The sequence below is a fragment of the Silene latifolia genome, chromosome 1 (assembly GCF_048544455.1).
Source record: "Silene latifolia isolate original U9 population chromosome 1, ASM4854445v1, whole genome shotgun sequence".
Taxonomy (NCBI): Eukaryota; Viridiplantae; Streptophyta; class Magnoliopsida; order Caryophyllales; family Caryophyllaceae; genus Silene; species Silene latifolia.
The window spans coordinates 2,759,593-2,782,379 of NC_133526.1; the positions used below are offsets into that span (position 1 = coordinate 2,759,593).

General features: G+C 36.8%; 1 protein-coding gene across 2 annotated transcripts; it reads right to left on the reverse strand.

Annotated features, from left to right (window-relative positions):
- Nucleotides 1-2,219: 2,219 nt before the first annotated feature.
- On the reverse strand, nt 2,220-16,342 carry LOC141592825 (uncharacterized). 2 transcript variants are annotated; one of them, XM_074413671.1, is made up of 23 exons: nt 16,101-16,342; nt 14,198-15,079; nt 13,574-13,686; nt 12,999-13,207; nt 11,618-11,737; nt 11,343-11,468; nt 11,135-11,260; nt 10,942-10,997; nt 10,744-10,843; nt 9,684-9,801; nt 8,605-8,814; nt 7,448-7,772; nt 7,162-7,255; nt 6,868-6,976; nt 6,497-6,768; nt 6,289-6,416; nt 5,590-5,824; nt 5,257-5,445; nt 4,875-5,164; nt 4,342-4,534; nt 3,389-3,628; nt 2,816-2,901; nt 2,220-2,665 (listed from the first exon to the last, which is right to left on the reverse strand). In XM_074413671.1, the coding sequence occupies exons 2-23, from the start codon at nt 15,049-15,051 to the stop codon at nt 2,512-2,514; spliced, it is 4,347 nt and encodes a 1,448-aa protein (XP_074269772.1). In that variant the 5' UTR covers nt 15,052-15,079; nt 16,101-16,342; the 3' UTR covers nt 2,220-2,511. The 2 variants fall into 2 exon arrangements, with proteins under 2 accessions (XP_074269772.1, XP_074269783.1); XM_074413682.1 differs by lacking the exon at nt 16,101-16,342 and adding an exon at nt 15,836-15,982.
- Between the last annotated feature and the right edge of the window lie 6,445 nt (nt 16,343-22,787).

Sequence of the window (22,787 nt, forward strand, 5' to 3'; positions counted from 1 at the left end):
ACATTTCCACTCACCACCAAAATTTACCAAAAAACATCAAGAAAACAACCACATCAACAAATACTCAGTTTTCCTTTTATTTCATACTTTATTATAACCCACACTATCCACCGCAACATATTTATGTTTACTTCATTTTCATTATTTGCAATCATATAAAATTTTCGATTTTATAATTTATTATTTTTATTGTTATTATTGCAAATTCGATTTTCTTTTTTTTTCAACGTTTTTTTTGCATATAAATTAAGGTAAATTCGAAACTCACACTTTTTTCATTTTTTTTACAATATTTAATCTCGAGTCATTATTTAACACGGATATTTTCTTATTTTAAATAAAGATAGAAAATAGTACATTGCAGTAAGAAAATTAAGTAAAGAGAAAATAAAAGAAGAAGTGTAAGGAAATATGTGGATATTAGGCCCATTTTATAGAGGGTAAAAAAAATATGAATTGTGTTTTTTTTTTAAAAAAAAAAATTATTTTTGGAATATTACCGTTCTAATTTTTCTGCAAATATAACCGTTGATAATAAAATGCACTGTTGGGGGAGAGGGACACATGGCAGATTTTGAGTGGCCAATTGAATTGATAAAGAAAAAACAAAAAAAAAAAAAGTGAAATGAACTCCTCCTGCAAAAGTAACTAGAGGCCCACTTTCTGATTTCTCACCAAGTTTCGAACATGCGAAATTTTCGTCCAAGTATCTGTGCCATTATTGCCAAGTTGTATACTTTTTGCATTTTAATATTGTTTTTCTCTTTTCACGAAAATTGGTGAAGAGTGCGTTGTGGATGGTCTAAGGCCCTGTTCTTTTGGGCTGAAACTTATCTGATCTGAACTGAACTGAACTTATAGGATCTGAACTGAACTTATTGAATCTGAACTGAACTGAACTTATAGGATCTGAACTGAACTTATAGGATTTGAACTGAACTTAACTTAACTTATAGGATCTGAAGTTAACTTAAATTAAGTGAGATATAGGATCTGAACTGAACTTATAGGATCTGAACTGAACTGAACTTATAGGATCTGAACTGAACTTATTGGATCTGAACTGAACTGAACTTATTGGATCTGAACTGAACTTATAGGATCTGAACTGAACTAAACTAAACTTATAGGATCTGAAGTGAACTTAAATTAAGTGACTTGAAATCCAAAAGAACAGGGCCTAAGTATTTAGGTTGGATGGGTTATTTGGGTTCAAGTTAGTTTTATATGGGTTGTTATGAAGTTATATAGTCAAATCAAATGATATCAGGTCAACTTGGGTTGCGGGTTAAATTCAGGCATTTATTTGTGAACAAGTAGGGTTATTCGGATCAGGTTAAGTGGCTAAGTGGAGTAGGAACATTTGAATAAAACAACTTGTATGATTGAAATTTAAGTTGAGTTGGCAAAGTTGATATTTACTCGTTTTAAAATGACTTAATTTGAAGTTAGTCGGTTAAAGAATGGGAAATATAGCAAATTATCTCATAAGTTTGATACTATGTGTAATTAAGCCCTTTTAACTTATAAATATAGCAAATAGGCCCCATAAATTTAATAATAAAATTCACCACATATCTTATTTTTAATAATAAAATTAATAAAATTTACTAAATTAAATATATTTACTATTATTAAAAGTCAAAATTATTGATCAAATATAATCCTAAAATTCCTAATTATTAGAAAACATGCTCAAAATTTTTTTTTTTTTTTTTTTTTTTGGTGCAAAAATATTCATGATATGAGAATTTTTATTTTTTAGTCAAGTTACAATGAAAAGTTATATGCCCAAAATTTTTTTGGGCTTAAATTTGGTTCACATTTTTTGTTGAATATGTAAATATTGTATTTAATTTTTAGTAGATATATTTAAAATGATTTTTATGATAGAAAAAAATAGGTTTTAGTTAAAAAAATGGTAGAAAAATTGATTTGGGCTTAATTGCACATTCTTGAAAACTTATGGGAATAATTTGTTACAAGTGAAATTTAGGGGGTTGAATTGCACATAATACATAAATTATGGGGGTAATTTGCTACTTCCCCGATTAAAGAATAACTACTGATAAAAAATGGTATCCTATACTCCCTCCGTCCTGATTGACAGTGATCTATTTGACTTTTATGAGGAGGATTTTAAACAAAGATAATTATTGATCAGGATAAAGGGAGTACTGGAAAACGTCGTGTATTATTTATAAGAGCTGAACTATATATTAGTACAAGCCTATAAGGTACCTTCATTAGAACTTAGAAGGTATAGCTCTACAGTACAAAAGTACCCAAAAACACATCAGCTCACTATTTACTATAGCTCCTTAAACCAAATTTATCCAACTCACTAAAAAAATCCGAGGGCAGTCGAAAATTCTAAACCAGCTTCTACAATCCTGATTACTCAACATCAGTCACTATAACTGCATATGTACAAGTATGAACATATGTACATGGAAAGGGTGGTTATGTCGATCACTGGGCTCGAAGTTTGGTAAAATTACTGACCAGAAACTACGATACATGAGCCCAAAAGGCATCTGGATCAGGACTATACAAGGATGAATCTGGGATTTCTAAGTTTGCCAGGTGCCAGTCGACAAAGCGGGCTTGAATACACTTCAGTAACAGCAGGAGCAAGGGTAGAAGCCACCACACATCATAATCTCTGTTAACAGAAGGTAATTAAGAAACTAAAGTTGGAAAGCAGGTAAATGATGTCGTAAATAAACGGGAAAAAGGGTAACTCATACTTTGGATTAGTCAATATTCTTAAAACGATGAAAGACAGGTAAAAAGTTTGTGTGATTGTAATAACCTTTTCATGTTTCCAGCATTTCTGTGTTCTGATTTCCTGACAGAATGAATCAAGTAGTCGAGTAAGCCGGATGCAAACGCCATAACCTGCAAATAGTGGTAAGAAGTTGAACAAAATCAGAGAGGCATCATCTTTCGGTTTAATTAAGAATGACACTTGAAAGAAAAGTTGAATCCACCGATTATCACTCAAAAAACATATCTCGATTTTTAGAATAAGATAAAAGCTGAACATAAGCTTTTGTATGAGAAAATCGACAGGCTCAAAGCAAATTGATGCCCTAAGCAGCAATAATGCCCGTTAATAAAATTCCAGACCGGGTTATGTTATTTCTCAATATATTACACCCCACTTAAACGTCGAGATATATGGTCGCATCGAATTAAAAGAATTCAATTTTCAAGCTTCACAAATAAATGACGAATAAACACATTTAGTCATGCGACTAGTTCCTCATTTTTATACCATTCTTACCAGGAAGAAAGGGATGGGAAACACACGAGCATTTTACATGAACAGAAACGTAACTTTTAATTCAAAATGTTGGTGAACTTAAGGGTAAGCAAGACATACAATGTTTGATAGAGATGTGGCATTCCATAAAGCATACATACGAGCAAGTGAAGCCCTTCTATGCCCTTGGCTGAATAGGGCATTCAAACCCGCAGGAAATGGAGATAGGAGAGATAAAGGAAGAATAAGCAAGACGACGAGAAACGCCCAGAGAGAAATCCAGTAAAACTGAATCAGCATGAGGAGAGTGACTGAAAGATCAGCTAAAATCATGATTATGATGAACAGCTGCAAAGTATCCTGGATCACATAAACAATAATGAGTAAATACCAATAGTACCAAGAACGAGTCTAAAAAATTTTGAATTCTAAAAAATAAGGAGTATCATTTTGGCGTCTTGAGGTGCGAGCTAATTCTACTTTAATTCTCCCAGGTTTCACAAATTTCTCTTCGCTGCCCAAGCTTCGAGTGATTTTACAGTTTGGTCATTAGTGACATAAAGTGTAACAACAACAACAACAACAACAACAACAACAACAACAACATCAGAGCCTTAATCCCAAAATGATTTGGGGTCGGCTGACATGAATCATCCTTTAGAACCGTGCATGGGTGAACGCACACCTCAAAATGCGAACAAAGTAGAAAAAGAAAAATGAAAAACAAAAGGGAAAGTGAAACATAATACAAAAGTCAAGGTAAACTTATAGGTTTTAAAAATCGAAGTGTAATATAATCAAAATTTAAAGTACTCTGTAGTTCAGTAAATTTGTTAATGATCACCTTAGCATTTTATTTAATGTTATTTTGTTAATGATCACCTTAGATAAATTTTGACATTGTTATAACTTAGCTCACTGAAGTGAGAAATCTCGGAAACCTCAAGCCACCAAAATGAGAAATTGTTTAAAACTTTTGGGTACCATAGTAGAATTAGCCCAAATCTCGTGGAAACAAAGAGAAAATATTCGTTATAAATTCAGTCAATAACATGAACATCATACATACTAACCTGAGAGCCAACAGGTCTTGTATTGCGCAGAAATACGGAAAATGGAAAGAAGTAGTCTTTTCTAAATTCAAGCGACTTCAATGTTGCCTCATTTATAATAGCTCCATTTATTAGTCCATTTGTCCTCCGACTTAATGCTTGACTTGTGAAGCTTTGTGGCCTATAGCGCTTTTCTGCTGTTTTATCATTTCTCCTTAAATAATGCAAACAACAAGCTTAGTCGGGATGTGGAAGAATACTAGAAAATGCAAGAGAGAATTTATCTGACCAACAGTAAATATTCTCGGAGGAAAACAAAACAGTTCCTTTAAGTAATTAGATCAAACGCTTTACCCTAGTGGACCATGTAAGAAATTCTTTCGTGGAACGTGCAAGAATTTTTTAAGCAGCTCTAACTCAGAGTCACAGTAACAGAATTTAGAGCCCAAATATACCGGAGCATTTGTATGAAGTACCGGGGTAGTAATAGTATTTAAACTGCAAAAGACAAATTTTTAATAGATATCGTGTATGGTGAGGATTTTGCAACTTGCCTTGAGGACTCGACAATGTTCATGTCCAAAGAGGTAGGCTGAGGCGTATTGTGCGTACTGTAATCATCGATCACTACTACCCAAATACCCAGTTGACAGTAGCCAGAGGCTGTGCCATGAAACCAACCAAGATCAATCCTGACTCCATGACGACTTAGCTGAGGATTTGCGTGACTATTAACCCAACATATTACAGGAGCAAGAGTTGAGCGAATGAATCCATGTCGTACTGTTCTTAAATAAGCATTGAGACCAGCCACCAAATGATTCCATATAGAGCTAGGAACATGCTGAAACAAATATCAAAGGCAATATTACATTATCACTAGCATGCATCGCATGTTCTTACCAAGGTACTGGTGGGGAGTAAGTGAAGGAATACCTGAGCAACGAGATTAGTTAACAATGCATCACTGTGGAGACTATAAGGTGACATATAACTTCCATCTCCACCAAATATTATGCACAAAGGGAACCTTTTTCGTGTGATTGACACAATGTCTACACGCTTCTCATCACCTCCTAGAAAGAAATCGATATAGGCAGCCATCAAGTCAGGTGTTCCACCAACCTGCAAATATTACAAATTTTATTAAAAGCGAGGCGGGAGAAATGGAGAATACATAAACTCTGAGCTTAAACGCCAAGCACAGGAGTAATGTTGTTGTTGCACTAACTGAACATTATCGCAAAAACGTTTATGGAAATAAAGTACCTTCATCCCTTTATACAAGGCCCGTGCTCGGCAAGAGCGTAGACATGAGTGATCATATTCTGATTTGACGTATTCCTGAAGACGTTGAAGCTTAACCCTGCGGCGCCATTGTTTCCAGGACCAGGCACAAGGACAAGCAAGAACTAGAAGTATACTATGTATGGACCCTTCCCACCAGTCATAAGCAGCAATAGAATTGATATCATCAATAAATCTATTATATGCATCTTCGTAACTGAAATGAAGCAAATACAGTTCAATATGTCACGACAACGGTGAGCTGTAGGTTAGCAAAAGTAAATGGACTGTGAATCCTCTTTTATCATTGTCTTCGACCCAATTCCTTAGACTTGAGGACATCAAGTTACTATAAACATTCCTTATCTTCAACTTTTTTACATGTTTTCTATTTACATATTGACATTTACCCCAAAACAAATTATGTAGAACCGTTTTTGCCTAGAGTTGCAAAATACTCAATAACAGAATGTTGGCATTTATCATTCATCAAATTTTCTATTTCCTGAATAGATAAAAGCTGTTCATGAAATGTCCACTCTCCTGGCAAGGAACTGCGACTGTTGCTGTAACAAAAATATTTATTCAAGGAGCCTCTAGCAACAATCAACAAATTTGTATATGTCATTTGTCAAACAGCCATCATCTATCAACTGTAACACGAAAGGATAGATTTCTTACACTATCTCTATAATTTTGTATGGACGAGAATACGGGAGGTGCCATGGTTCCCTGAAGGTGTTAGGTCCCATGAAGTATAACCTATGCACATGGCTCTGTGTTTCTTCAGTTCTGCCGGGTCCACTAACCTGAGAGAAGGAGAATATGAAACCCTATACAAAGAAATTTCTCATAGAAACTAGAAAATCTTTCAGCATCGAGAACAAACCTCCGACAGAGAAAGAAGATGCGGGGAGCGGTAATCACATCGATCTTGCTCAAATGAGTATTTACTATGATAGCCACTGTTTGATCCGATCAATTTCATGCGCAATATATTTAACAAGAAGCCTAGTGAAACTATACAAAAAATGAGGAGGAGGGAGAATGTCCAAGGCCCTCCAAATGTATACACCAGCTCTTCGAGAGGTGTAAAACAGTGGGGCATCCTGTATTTGTCGGAAATGCATCTGTATGGGCATGATGGTTGACTCACTCCACCTGTGTTGTTGCTTTAAAGTTGGTGAATAGATCCAAAAATCAAGCACATAACAAGAGATTATTCAATTCAGCTGACAAATGAAACGTATGAATAGCTACCTCGCATATAAACGAGTTCTGCTCGCTGAGGAAGTAGTTCTAGAGGGCAAGGAGTACATAGATGTTCATCCGAACCATCAACATCCTTATAAGTTCCAACCGGGCACTCCTGTAAAGGCGGCAAAAAACAGGTGAATACTTCAGTCATAACATACTTCAAGGCACCTAACACGAAGCTACTTCGTGATTATTCCAAAGGCTACATGCTTCTTCAGGCATAAGCACCATCCAAACTTAATGCATCAACATGAAATTAAAGCGAGATAATAATATAAGGAAGAAAAAATGTCTTACACTGCAAAATATACCATATAGTCCCTTGGGGCATTGAATCCCAGTGATTGTTCCCTCTTCTCCGTGATGGCCTAGAACGTCACCAGCACCACCTCTGTTTTAAAGTGATTAACATTGTTGGTCAACCAACAGGAAATAAAATTAGAGGTCTGTCACAGGAGAAATTTTACTTTTCTCCATATACAAGAACAAGAATTTAGGTGCAATAACCTATAGACTTCTAGAGATGTTACCGAACATCTGATTGTAATAATTGAGATTAAATTAGAATAATGTTTAGACATACCTTCTGTCCATGGTACCATTCACAGTTGCAATAGGAATGTATTCATGTCCGGTATTTATGTCGGACCAATGAAAATGAATTCTTCCACCACCTCCACCACCACCACCCAGAGAACCACCTCTTCCCCCGGCAACAGATAAGTTGGCTCCCTCAGCAAGTACGAGATTGTGAAGAAAGATAAGAACAGTCCCACCAGAGGCCCCACCAAGACCTCCAATTGATGTACCATTACTCTTTCGAGCCTCTGGAGCATAACTCTGACCATCAGCTCTCAACGATCCATATAACTCAAGACTTAGTAATGGCCACGGCATTGCTCCTATCACTGTTACATGTTTACAAAAAAAAAAGGCGGAGAGTCTGTCAAATGCGTACAACAGCTAAAATAAACAATCACAAAATCATGCCAAAAGAGTCGGTCAAATGCGTGAACCGTGCTAAAACTCCAATAGTAATACAAATTTCAAAAGACCCAAGAATAAGAAAGTTATCTTCTTAGTGTCTTAGGTCTCAGTGCCATTATGTATGACGTGAACCAAACTCATCAAAATAACAGAGAAAAGAGCTCAAGCCACAGTGAAATTAAGAAGAATGCAAACCAGGCTGCTTGGTAGCAGCATTCAGAAAGAGGGCTGCTTCAGACAGTTAATTAACCTTGTTATGTATCCACCCGGAATTTAAGGTAAAAAAAGAAGGGCAGGTCAAGCACTACGAAGTACATGTAAAATTTTGTTAGTAAACCTAAGGTGACCCAAGATTATACCAAAAGATATTGGATTGCATATTTGCATGCATAAATGATTGAAGCTAGGTAAGGCCGTAAGGGGAATAGTTACTAACTGGTACAAAAGGAAAACTAGTCTGCGTTAAGTCAACATGAAGGTAATAAGGAAGAAAATCTTCTTATAAAGGTACCCAGAATTTCCTTCCCCAAAGTTTTTAGAGACGTTCTAGAGTTGTCAATATCGTAAACCATGTTTAGAAGCAGCCAAGAATAGCAGAATGAACTTGTGAAAACTATGTTGTACAATTCTCTGCGTAAACTCAAAGTCCATACTTGTTTTAGAGAACGATTGCATCTGACAGTACTTCTCAAATTGAAAGGATAAGGATGGTGACTTAAGAAGGTCATCCTAAAACAATTCACAGACAGTTACCTATCATTCCGCCACCAGCCACATTTCCATATGAGTCATCTGGACCTTCTGACCCACTCCCCAGCTCACACGGAAGATCTGCATCTCCATATCGACTGCCACCTTCAATTATTGTTCCATTAAACATCCCTGAACCTCCCTTGCCTCCGTGCCCAGCTCCAGCCCCAGCACCTTTTGAATATATTCCTTTTCCAACACCTGTTTTGCAACCTGTAACAGCCAAAGTATTCATGAACCGAGAAAAAAAATAGCCCGGGACCGAAGAGAAGGGGGTCCTTGATGACAAGACGCAAGGAGCGAAGTGATTGCATGCCCTCATGCACACGAGACACACCACTTATGCAAATAAATTTGTAAATTTTTCAGTATAAAATATTTGCGCAACGGTGCCCTGATTTTGATGTTAAAGAGACTAATATTAACATAGAGATAATGTGGTAAAGGGAACGGCAAAATGAAATGGAAGAAAAAATTTATGGAATGCATAGCACTTGGGTTAGTAGCTCAGTGAGCCTTGAGCTTAAGCGAGCCAGAGGTACATTTTTTTGGACTAAACGCTTCAATGGGCAAACCGAAGCTCAAGTGCTTACTTCTTTACAAAAGCAGCACAGTCACGGTAAAAAAAATAAAAAAAAATAAAAAAAAAAATAAAGCAACTACACCTAATTTTACATAAGAGCAGGTATACCATCATGTTGACCAAAATACTGAAATCATTTCTGAGGTAAGGTTTAGCCGTTTAGGTAAAAGAGTGTTGCTACACACACATGTACGCTGTACGCATGTTGCAGGAAAAAGCGCAACCCATACAGAAATGGCAAAAACAGATTCTACGAACTTAAGTAAAGATAAAGAATTTATAGGGTAACATTTAGAGTATACTTCATCTCAGGGGCGAAATTCAAAAGCAAAAAATATACACATAATTACGCAACGTCCATTTTGATTATATTCACAGCATAGTTGCATGCATAAGGTCGTCAGATATGATTCACATATTATCACACTCCTGCCTCTGTGATAAAACGATTAGTTAAAAGTCAAAAATTAAAACCGAGTACAATAAGGTTCCGTCATACCCAGCTCTGATGCAGTTAGCATTCCAGCAGCCGTAACAACAATGGTCCTCGCCCTATGAATGTGGATTAAAGTTCCTTTGATAAGGCCGCCAACAAGAATATCCTCCACACGGCATATCTGCCAAATGAAAATTTTGACGTAAAAATCTTACCAATATCAGCTAAGAGATTGGATATCCACCGTTCTGGATAGAATTTAGATATCAGTGTCTTATTTTGACATATTACCAATTATGTCATTTGATTTCATATTACTATTTAGTTTTTGTGGAACGTTCATAATAAGACAAGCATCACAAAATTATCAGAATATACTCCTAAGACGAAAATCAATAGGTAAGTAGATAAAACTGAGGTCAATGATCTCCTAGACCAATATTGTACCAACTAATCTGATAACTTTCTGAAGGCCTCAGCCTACAGCGAAAAAGGCTTCAATTGCAGCTTTACCCATTCTATTGTGAACAAATCTAGTCCAATCTTACTCTCACAACTTCCACATGTAACAAGACCAACGAAAGCTTAAGCTCATGGTTAAGGCCTAATCAATGGTTCTATACCTTAATACACCCCCTCACTCGAATGTCCTTTGGGCTTGAAGAGTGGATAATGCATTAGCTTCCCCATATCATGTGCGCAAATTACTCTTGTGAAATTTTTGGAGGCTCCCAATATTTGATCTTGGGCCCTCCGGGTTATTAGGCCCGAGTCATCAGTCCCGATGCCATGTGAGAAGAGCCTCTCAACCAAAAGCTTAAGCTCGTGGTTTAGGCCCGCCCAATGAATGGTTCCATACCTTAGGATTGACCCTCGTGCAAGAATCAAATATCAAAATGTAACACAGAAAAGTTGGCACTCAGCCATAGTCAAATGACTCATGCTGAATTACTTTAGAGATTACCCTTATAGATAAAAGAAGAGGTAAATTCCTTTTTTTAAACATTCTAGAAAGAAGTAAAGATGGTAGCAAAAAGGTGCAGAGAATGTTGGGACATATACTTCCCAGAAACAGAATGATTTTTCTTTTGTATAACTATCTAAAAACTTTCAAAGTTCATACTTGAAGTGAGAAGGAAATGGTACTGTTGATATGACAGTCATCTGGGGGAGTTATCAAATCGATTGGACATGTTTGGTCCTCACATAGAGATTTCGTAATCCTGCATATATATATACAAAAGGAAATCAGATTAATTGTCTTAGGTTAACTTCCAAATCCAACCCTTATCCAGACCAAAGTAAGGCGTAAGATAATCACATAGTTTTACTAGCGTCATCATCCAATGGAGCCTGAAGCAACGAACCGGGACCAAGCTGCAAAATAGAAAATGGTTGCAGGGGCATAATAAGTCCAAAAGTGAAATTAAGTGCAAGGTGGCAAGTAGTAAAAAATTTAACCCTAACAGAGATGTCGTAGCTCAGAGAACGGTGCTATTTATCTAGAAACTTACAGTAATGTTATAGAACTGTGACAGCAACAGCCGCTGGCTTTTTATTGAGTCTCCATTGCCAGACAACTTTAGCAATCCTTGACCATATAATCCCAAATTTGTATTTGAGCTTATTACAGAATGTTCCTGTTTATGATACTTAATTAGTCTAACTTCTGAGACATGTCAAATAAGTGAAATTGTAGGATTGAAGAGACGGGAAACATACCCTCAATACAGCAAGATTTCTAACTTCAAGTACAGAAGTTGAGATAATAGCGCTGCCTCCATCAATTTGGATTCTGGAGTTCCACATCAATAACATTTTTACAATCACTCGCAATGCACCGTAAACCTTCATTCAAAGACAGTAATTTCAATTAACCACTTTGATGGAACGGGAGATTCCTAATTTGAGACACTTTACAATACCATGTTTGAGCGCCTAATCTATATAAACAGAAGGGAAAATGGGAGCAAAGATAGATATTGCAACCTCGATACCTTGATTGTGGAGTCACTCATAAGAAGTTCTTCTGCAACAATTTCAAACTCTGAGACAGGGTACTCTTCTAGCCCAAAGTTGACGCTACTTCCACCGAGTATACTCATTTGCCCTCTCAGCTTCATAGCATAGAATAATAGCCTTTAGTAAGTAATAAATAAGTTGATACCTCAAGAAACTGTAAAGAAAACTAAACAGGCCTAACAAGATACCATTTAAAAATTAGAAGATCGCCAGATAACTTTCCAATGACACAATACAAGAGCAAACCTCAAATAATTTACGCCATTCCTAATGGAGAAAAAAGAAAAATGATAGTATGATAGAAACATGACCCCACAAGTGACAGTTCATGTCCTCAGCTCCTATGTTACTCCGACACTTCACTTAGTTGCCGTGTCGCGTATCCGACACCTACTTGTCCGATACCGACACGACACTTTGACACTTCATTTTAGACCAAAAATTGAAAAATTCGCACAAAATAGCCGTATCCGACACTCGACACGTGTCAGACACGACACCCGTGTCGGAGAGTCAGGGTAACACAGCTCAGCTCAGCCCTATTAGTCCTATCATGGGTAAGCTTACCAAGTTTAGGCCTAAGGCCGGTGCACAACCTATGCTACTCGGACTCAGTTAGAAGTATTTGACACGGGTTCTATCCAAGTGTCGGACTTTGCTAATGAAAATGTCTCACGTTTTTGTTTTAAAATGGTCTGTCCGAATGTCATACACATGCCATGAGTGTCAAGTGTCACACACAGGTACACAAGGTAATATGAAGAATCTATGAGCCTGTTTGGATACACTTTTAGAATGGAAACTGAGGGAAGGGGTGGGGGGAGGGAAAGGTGGAAGGGTGGAGGGAAGGTGAATGGGGTAGATGAGTTTTCCCTCCAAATTTTTCCTATGTTTCGAGAGAATTCAATTTGCCTTGTGTGAGGGAAAATAGACCCCTCCATTTCCCTCCAAGGCTATTCGCTAACCAAACAAGAGAAATTGTATCCTTCCCTCCTCCTACCCTCCGTTTCCCTAGAACCCCCTTTATCCAAACAAGCCCTTGAAGTTGGCGACGTTGCAGCATTAGAATATAAATTAGTCAAAATGACCTTCCTCACTAAATAAATGTACATAGCACAACCAACTTTGATCTCCTTAAACCATCTGTACTTTAAAAGACTAGGGTGTTTCCAACATTTGACAGTGAGAATCAGTATAACAAATAAACTACACAAACTCATTGTCCTCTTTTAAAGCATCACAATGCTGAAAAAACCATTGTAAATAAGAGGCCAAAATTAGTATGTTGTGCTACCTCCAAGCATGAATGCATGATAACATAAGAGGTGAATAACCGAGATAAAGGAAGCAAGAAACCTGAACTCGTGTCCACAGAAGAGGGACCAAAGCTTTTGCCTTGTTCTCTACTATGACTTTGGACCACAATTGGGTAGTATAAAAATCCAGCAAAGGTGTTTCTGTTTCTGTGCTGATATTGTCATTGCTTACACTTAAACTGAGGAGAGTAGCGTCAAAGTATGTTCCCGCTGCTCCTGCATTCTCAGGACACCCAAGACTTACACCACCTGTTACAGCAAAGGTAATTTCTCTCATTATCTACCTTCTGCACTAAAGGCAATTTTTTTATTTTATTTTTTGTGTGAACTCTGTGAAGAAAGCCATAAGGGTAGTTGGATGCTGATGGGTGAAATAGACTGCAATATATGGGTAATGATCTAAACTATACCAGTCCCGCGTCCCGACTGACTACTGACTGACCTCCGTATCCTCTACAGTATAAACTGTGAGAGAGGCAACTAAAAAACATTTGGAGCAGCAAGCCAGAAATGTATATAATAAACAAGCAACAGCACGCAAAATTATCGTCTTGGAACTATGTTTAAGCTGTTTATCTTATCTATATGTAAAAAGTATTGGCAACCAGTACAAACCATGCACAGTCACCTTCACGTCTTGTATGCTGTAGCAATAAAGTGCTATTCTTCCGCCTCCACCTCCTCCCCATCCTCTACCACCTGCTGCACTTATGGTACCAAAGCCTTTTCTACACAGACGAAAATAACTGAATTATTTTTATTTTTATTTTGCAGGAAAATAACTGTATTAATTAGTTAAAAGAGTACTGCCACAAATAAAAATTTCGGAAAATATTACATGTGAAGGTTACCAAGGGATGACATTCCTCTACAAAAAAACACTGGCCATTCACACTTAGCTACTTAGCTTATGTTTGTTCACACCATTTTCTTATAGAAGGTTTCTCGCTTTCTTACACAGCTGGACAAGGTATCCCTTGTGCCATGCAGACTGTTACTCCACAATGCAAGAAACTTAAAAAGAATTGTGGGTCACTATGATCTAATCCATCATGCTTTAAAGGCAAGTAATAGTGAATTTATGGCCTCATCAGAGATGGAAACACTATGATAAAACGATAAGGGTTCAAACTGTACGTCAGTTCAGGAGAAATGATAGATCCTACATTCTGAACTGAAACTATATTACGAGGTATATGTAAGTAATCATTTCATATGTCACAATTAACAAGTACTCACAGCTTGTGGGCAAATATGTGAATGCTCCCTCCAGAGCCGCCTCCACCACTTGTTCCTCCATCACCACCCTCGGCAGTTATAGACCCATTCAAGTTCAACTCATCTACCACCATAAGTTTTATGTGTCCTCCACCATTGCCTCCAAAAGGTCTTTGAGAAGATTTACCACTTCCTTTGCTCCCGTAGCTATCCGGTTCAGATAAAGTTGACCATGAGTAAACGTCTCCACCCCATGCATCTGTTTCCTCACTTCTCAAGCAAGAAGCCCCCCTACCGCCATGCCCTCCACCAGCTCCTTCATAGCCAACAGGAGTGCCACTAGTTTGTGACGGAGGTTCTCCGCCGAGAGATGTAGTATTTATAGAGGAATTGTACCCCACGCTTAAGGTATTGGCAGCGATAACTACAGAGCTAGAAAGTATAGTTGCATTCGGTCCCACTTTCACATTCCCAGATACATTAAAACTCACAGAACAGCCATCTATGGGGCACAGTATATAAATATTCGGTAGTATCTCCAGATTACCAGTACCAACCGCATGAATACTAGAGCTCAAATGTACATTAGAACTAAGCACGCAAGTAGTATTGAAAGATCCAACACCGTGAAGGTCCTCACAAGTTACAAAATCAACTGAAGAGGAAATAATTTCAGAACTTCCCCCACGCCCATAAGCTATGCCATTAGAGCAGCCACTACACAAGTGCACTGCTCTCTCGTCCAACAAATGATTGGAGTTGTTCTCCCCACTTACATGCCACACACAATCACAACTAGATGCCGAGAATAACAGTTCTGCGAAGAGAAGAGAGCAATAGAGATACCAATGCAGACGCACAGGAGGCATCCACATTAAATTCGGTGGACGCTACAAGAATCTCCTGCACACAAGCAAAAGTTGTTCTTAGCTGTCAACACACAAAACGGAAGTATATTACAGGTTAAACCTTTAGCATCTTCTACTTGCAGGAAAAACAAAACATCTACAAGAATGAAGCGAAATAAAACTTAGAGAAACAAGCATATGCAATTATGCACCTATAGTTTCCGTTCTATGATTCTACACTCAATTTGGAAAGTATATCAGATACATCTTCACTCAAGTCACTGCCAAAATTAAATAACTATTCCGTTATAAATCTTAATGATCAATTTGCATCTCTACATGTCCAATTTAATTTGGAATTAAGTACTTGAATACATTATAGCCAATCTATTTCCCTGCATCAATTCATGAATCATTAAAGGCCCAAGCTTTCCATGCCTCGGAAGAAGCTCACACCTAAGACGAGTAAGGATTCGGAAGTATGCAGCCTTATACCCAAAAAACCACCTTCCCATCTTTCAAATTCTCGCAACTTTCAAATAAAAAAGAGCATGCAACATTCAATTCTCGCAACTTCCAAACAAAAACACCAAACTCCAAACTCCATGTACAGGGTCTACAAAACCATTCTCTAAATTCACCTACTTCATCTCCAAAACCCATTTTTTAACTCCCTCCGATTCTTTGGAATTGCCCCAATTTTCAAAATTTGTGAACTAATGGGGCGTTTCCGAATAATTGGAGGGAGTAAACAAACAATAAAGATCAGTTACATAAACCCAAAAAAGGGAAAAGCGAATTCAGCAAATACCAGTAGAAAAAAACCCAGGTGTGCATCAAAAAAGAGAAAAATTCTGAACAATTATAGTATATGAATGAAAAAGGGTATGATCAAAACAAGAAATTAACTCACAAACAAATAAATAAAAGTGGAAATTCTAGTAAATGATCAAAAATGACAGCTGAACAAATAAAGGGCATCTCAGGAATATAATATAATTGAATCCGTTTTAATTATAAGACGGATATCTCCGTTTTAAGGGAGATTAACTAACTGAAGACAGTATGATACTTACTGTAGGTAGAATAGAATGAAGAGAGAGAGATCCAAGTAACAGGAAGACAGGAAAGAGAGAATGGTCCCTGTATGCATCAGTTCAACTTTAACTGTCAGAAATGTTGTGTTGTAAATGTGTTATTACAGCAAGAATTCTAAGGGGTCCTACTTTGATGTGGGGTCTTCATTGTTTCTTTCCTTTGTTGGACAAACCCTTTTTAAATTCCATTTACTTCTCTTTGACTCTCTTTAGGTGTCCTTGGACTAACAATAATTATACCAAGTATTAGATATTTAGACCCAGTAAATGGATCAATCGAGAGTTGAAATCGGGTTATTTTGATTAGCTGTTGTTTACGGATCTATTGTTATCAAATTCTTCCGGGGATAATATTCATTCGGGTTAACTTGGGTTACGGCCTTATGCGTCAAGCTTGCGCTTGGGTCCTTAATTTAGGTTGGGACGGAATTTAGTTGGGTTTTTCAGGCCAGGTCAATTTAATAAATTTTTTTAAGAAAAAACAAAACAATAAATCTTGCTTATAATCATTGTAAGTTAAAGTGAAGGACTATTGCTTATAATCGTTTAACAATTGGTCTCCCTTGTGACGGGTTACCATTTGTGGCGGATATTTTGTGAGATAAAATGGTAACAAAATGAGTTAGTGGAGAAAGGGGACCACATGAATAGTGTTGCAGAGAGAGAAAAAATGGGTACATTGTGAGGTAAAATGGTATCCGTCTTCAGCTTGTGACGGATATGTCATGTCTTCAATGAGAATTTGTGATCGTTTAAATGATCATTTACTTTTCATTTTTTTTTTTGGAGAACTTTTTCTCTAATTGCATATTTTTATGTACCATTTTAAAACCCGAAGCTAATATCTATGGTTAAAGTAGACTTGATACACTGATTAATGTTTTATTTTTTTTCAATGTGTGGGTAATCCCTCCTACTACTAAGAGAATAAAAGTTCTCAAAAGTTTTCCCTCCAAACTCCACCTACTTATATAAGGAAAAAATAAAATTTTCCCATTAAACTATAATCTTTTTCTTAAAGCATGACTTTTTTTATTAAATTCTAAATTATAATTATATAATGTTTTAATCAAATTAAAATAAAAGGAATATAAAATTATAAAATACAAAATCGTTAATTTTTCTTCGAAAATGACTTAATGCATACTTAAACTGTATAAAACAATAAAATAATATTATTAGCTACGTGAAAAAAACTCATTAAGATAATTTAAGCAAAGTTATAAAATAAATTCATTAACTTTATGTTAAAAAACAATTCATGACATACTACGTTTTTTTTTCTCATATTAAAATACAATTAGGTGAAATATAAAAACTTGAAGGTATAAAATTTGGAATGAATCCTCCTATATACTAAGAGAATAAAATTCTCCGAAGTTTTCCTCAAAAAGGTATCAAGCTAAATAAGAAAATAAAAATACTTCTTTCTTTAAATTATTATTATCATTTCATCAAAATATAACCTTTTAATCAAATAATAGTATTTTCTTTGAAAATCTAAATTATAATATTTCAATTAAAGAAGATAAATTCACTATAATTTTATAAACTCTAAATTTCTGAATTTTTGTTATGTATTATTACATATGAGAGAATGACTTGACATATTTTGTATAAAACAAAAAATTAAACTGATTTAATTAGCTTCATCACAAAAAAAATAAAAAATCATTAACATAATTTGAGAAAAATTATTATTTGTAATCATTAGTTTTATGTTAAAGAAAAAAATTATTAAACATATTTTATAACTTTACTAAATTCTCTTGATTAGTTCATAGTTCATTTTTTTCTCATATTAAAATACGATGAGGTATATGAAAAATATGAAAAATTAATAATGTATCAATTTAAAATATTTAAATAATAACTAAAAACAAACCTTTATATATACCGCAAATGTGCGGGATTTACACTATTAAATACCAATAGTATAATTGTTACATTCTCTAATATCCCTATTTAAAAAACCGCGCATTTACGCGGGATCTATACTAGTTATTTTTTCAATTTGGCTCCTTAACATGTGCCCATTGGGCACATGATAGAAAAACCGTTCTAATACTGTAACATTTCCAATGAATTACAAATTGTTTGCATTATAGTAGTCGTCTTAACACCTACGGCAACACCTTGATTCTCAAGGTGTGAAATTGATGTCTTAACAAATTGCCTTGAAACATTAATACAAAAACCTTTATTTCTTTGATGGCATTGAGCAAGCTCAGCTAACGAATCCACACAAGGAGCATCGTAAACTACCTCCATCGGAAAATATGTACCTGTTAAGACCTCTACTTGCTGAAAACACACAAAATTGTGTTTTCCAACATGAAAAATGGATGGCAATCCCTCATAAGCTACAAGGAGGTACATAGTTGGGGTAAAGTATATGTTGGATTATTTTTCGAGAAATAATTAGATATTACGACACAGCTCCCTTCATTCCAAAAGAGTACTTGTTCTTGGGTTATTGGTAAAATCACGTGATTTGGTCATTATAAATTGAACCTCTCCGTACTTCTCATGCTCAAATCACGTGATTCAATAACGGGGTGCTAAACGGTATCACCACCAGCAAAATTAGCTTCTTCCATTACACATCCGAAACCTTTCGCACAAAACCACGTCACATAATAAGACACGCTCAACCACTGTAGTGGACTTTCTGATTCTGCGAGCTCTGATAATGCTGGTTAGGCTGAGCCTCAGTCTGCTGATCAGTAATCTGCAAATTCAATGGCCGGGGTTGTAATGTGCAACGGTTGCGAGTACAGGGGATTCATTAGAGCCTGCAATATAACCAAATTTGAATTAAAGTTAAAACTAACAGCACTTGGTCGTGGCTATTTGCCTATATATATCATCACACATAAACTTATTTGACTAGGATATTACTACCAATGAATAGTGTGACTGGGACACAGGTAAAATTTCGGACATTATTTTCCAGAGTATTCAATGTCATTAGCCTAAAATGAACGTCATTGCTCTTTCATGGACACATTTTACTTTTTCATGTATTTTTTTTCATAATTTTTCCATTGCATACCCTTACTTTCAACAAACAAGAGAAATTTCTCTCCTATTTTTTTGCACTCTTCCTCTAACAAATTAATCAAAAAACGGGCAATTTGAACCTGCTATCAAAATCAATTAATCAATTCATTTCACACTATTACTACTAAAAGCTTCAATTGATCATAATGATTATTGCAGTCTAAGTTGCGTGTGTCTTTTGTATACTATGAAACAAAAAGGATAGGCTGATAGTCTATAATGGAAGTGCACTTCCATTGTATATTGACATATAATTGCTGGGTTTGGCGGATAACAATTCACCTGGATCTATGCTTAGGGTTAAGGCGTGAACTCTGTAAGGATGTATGGAGTTTTTAATATGGTCGATGATGGGGGAGGTCGCCGACGGTGGAGTGGACGGAGGGTGGAGTGGCCGACGGTGCAGTGGCCGGACGGAAGGTGGCATGCGGTGGGAAGGGAAAGTGAAAATTTTAGGGAAAATTAAAGAGAGAGAAAGGGTTTGATGGAGTAAAATGCAAAGGGCAAAATGGGTAATGTCGTCCATAATTGAGTAAAACGCGTCCATGAAAGAGCATAACCCAAAATGAAAGCCATAACAACATGGATAGCTGAGAAAAACTGAACAGTCTGAGACTCTGAGCAACATAGACATCAGCCTAATCCACTTTCCGATTACCAAAAACACCACCAATGCAAATTAGACCACTAGACTAGGGTGATCCAGAATTAAGCAGCCCTATGTCACCTCAGCCTAGCGCGCCTCTTCAAACTAAGGAGTGCAGAAACAAAATTCACAGCATCAGAGGACGATAACTTAGTCATACCTGGGATATGAAGTAATCGTTCCAACTACCAAAACGTGAAAACCCAGTCTGAGAGTTCTGGTACGTATAGCTACCAGGGAAACCTGATTGTGCTCCTTGTGTGGCATAATCAACTGAATATCCACTTTGAGAGTTCTGCTTCATGTAGCACAGATGCTAATCTACAAGTTTCACACAAATCTCAATTCAACAGAACGATGATACCTCAAGCATGGCCCTTCTTCTATCAGCATTTGCATTTGCCCTGCCAGCTGAAACCAGTGAAAACTATCACCGGGTGTGACTGCAGCAGCACCATAGAAAAGTCGGCGATCATTGTAGATCTGTTTCCAGACAGAAGTGCAAGGGGGAGTATTAAATATCGGCCACGACATCGATGGTGGCAGTGAGTTTGTACCATTAAATCAAATACCTCTCTTGCCTTGTCCATTTGGCCGCACAAGCAATAGCCATCCAATAGAGTACTATAAATACATCGGGAGCCACACCTTGTTCAATCATTATCTGAATAAGGGCTTGTGCTTCATCAATCAACGTGCCCTTACATAACATGTGAAAGGACATGTTATGAGTAGAAACATCGGGTGCAATTTTGCTCTCAATCATCCCAACCAACATTTCCCTAGCCTCCACCTTACACCTAGATTGAACATTCCTCGAATCAATGTGTAATAGGTGAACACATTTAGATTGATACCCTCGGTTTTCATGGCTGAAAAGAGGTTCAGGGCCACAGTTAAGAGTTTATAGTTAAGAGTTAAGAGTTTATATCTTTGCAGAATATATGGATAATGGTGTTGTACATGACAAGGCAGGCTTACAACCCGAGGGGATAGAATTCATCCGGCGGAGGAAGTGGAGAGCATGGGCATTGTCCCCGACCCTGCAAAGACCTTTCACTGTGGTATTATAGGCAACTATATCTGACTGAATAGCTAGCTTTGTTTAGTTAGAATCTAATTTAGTTTTGTTTACCACCTTAATTAACGACAGCTACGTCCAACAACGCAACAGCTTTGGAAGTTGGTTATTGTGCACAAGGCCGTTAATTAAGGTGTTAAACAAACCTAAAGTAGACTCAAACAGATACCCAAGCTTCAGCGAACATCAAACCCGCACCTGCAACTCCCTTTTAGCTAAACCTCATTACACCCAACCAATGTGGCTCGACGCGCCACCACAATAACCATACATCTCATTTTTAAAAAGTGATTTAAATCATAGATCTGTAAAATGGGAAGTAAAATTAGCGGAAAAAATAGTTAATAAAGACTAAAAAATCGAAAATCTGTCAATTTGGAGTCATCATTTGGAGATTAGTAAACCCTAATTGACATTGTAGTTTAACATACTCCATTGACCAGAATACTATAAGTCCCAATGTTTCACAGCTTTAGGGTGTACCATTAAATCAAATACCTCTCTTGCCTTGTCCATTTGGCCGCACAAGCAATAGCCATCAAATAAAGTACGAGTACTATAAGTAAGTACATCAGGAGCCACACCTTGTTCAATCATTATCTATATAAAGGCTTGTGCTTCATCAATCATCGTGTCCTTGCATTGCATGTGAATCAACATGTTATAAGTAGAAATAGGGCAGTAAATGATCTGAGCCGACTCGTCAAGCCCTCGAAATCGGCTCGGTCAAAGCTCGAGTCAAACCCATCTCGAGTTCTTGGCTAAATACGAGCTCAAGCTCGAGCACAGCAAAGCTCGTTTGCTCGGCTCGGAAGCTCATTTAGGCTCGTTTATAAAGATTTTTTAAAATTCTATACGATAATATTAATTTTTATTTCAAATTATATGTTATTTATAAGCATTTATAAGTACTATTTTTTAGAATTTTATAATCTTATTTGTAGTTTAAAAATATTTAAATCTAGAAAGATATAAAAGGTGAGAAAGTGAAAATTATATAATGACAAAATGATCTCGATTCAAACTCGAGCGGAGCTTCCATTTTTTAAGCTTGACAAGCTTCGAGCCAAGCCGAGCTTGAGCTAAAAATTTCAAGCCGAGCTCGAGCTCAGATCACCTCATTTACAACCCCAAGGGCTAGAATTCATTCGACGGAGAAAATGGAGAGCACGGGCAATCCCCGATCCTGCAAAGACCTTTCACCATGGTACCACAATCCATAGGTAACTATACCAGGGATGAATAGCTAGCTTTGTTCACTACCCGAGCGACTAGAATCTAATTTATTTTTTGTTTAACACCTTAATTAACGACCGCTACATTCAACAACTCAACAGCTTGTGGAAGTTGGTTATTGTGCACAAAATCGTTAATTAAGGTGGTAAACAGAACTAAATTAGACTCAAACAGATACCCAGCTTACGCTTACAACCCAGGGGGATAGAATACATTCGGCGGAGGAAATGGAGAGCACAGGCATTGTCATTGTCCACGTTTGAGTCTAATTTAGGTTTGTTTAACAACTTAATTAACGACAGCTCCGTCAACAGCTTGTGGAAGTTGGTTATTGTGCACAAGGCCGTTAATTAAGGTGTTAAACAAACCTAAATTAGACTCAAACGGATACCCAAGCTTAAGGGACTTGTCAAGAGAGAATACCCAAATCAGCACAGCCGACGTTCGGATCGGGTCGGACCGGATCGGATCGGGCGGTAAATAGCCTGTTAAAATCTGCAATTTTCCATTAATCTATTCCACCAAATGATGTCTTTGGTGCGCTGACCTTCATCATTTGGTGAAATAGATTAATGGGTAATTGGAGATTATGAAACCCTAATTGACATTTTTGTCGAACAATCTCCTAAACTTATAAGAA

What these genes read in the sequence shown, in the direction of transcription:
- LOC141592825 (XM_074413671.1), bottom strand. Translation starts at nt 15,051, where the DNA reads ATGTGGATGCCTCCTGTGCGTCTGCATTGGTATCTCTATTGCTCTCTT. An exon ending in TGAGTGACTCCACAATCAAG is followed by an intron (nt 11,469 to 11,617) that starts GTATCGAGGTTG and finishes CTTTGAATGAAG; the next exon opens with GTTTACGGTGCATTGCGAGT. An exon ending in AATGCTGGAAACATGAAAAG is followed by an intron (nt 2,666 to 2,815) that starts GTTATTACAATC and finishes TTCTGTTAACAG; the next exon opens with AGATTATGATGTGTGGTGGC.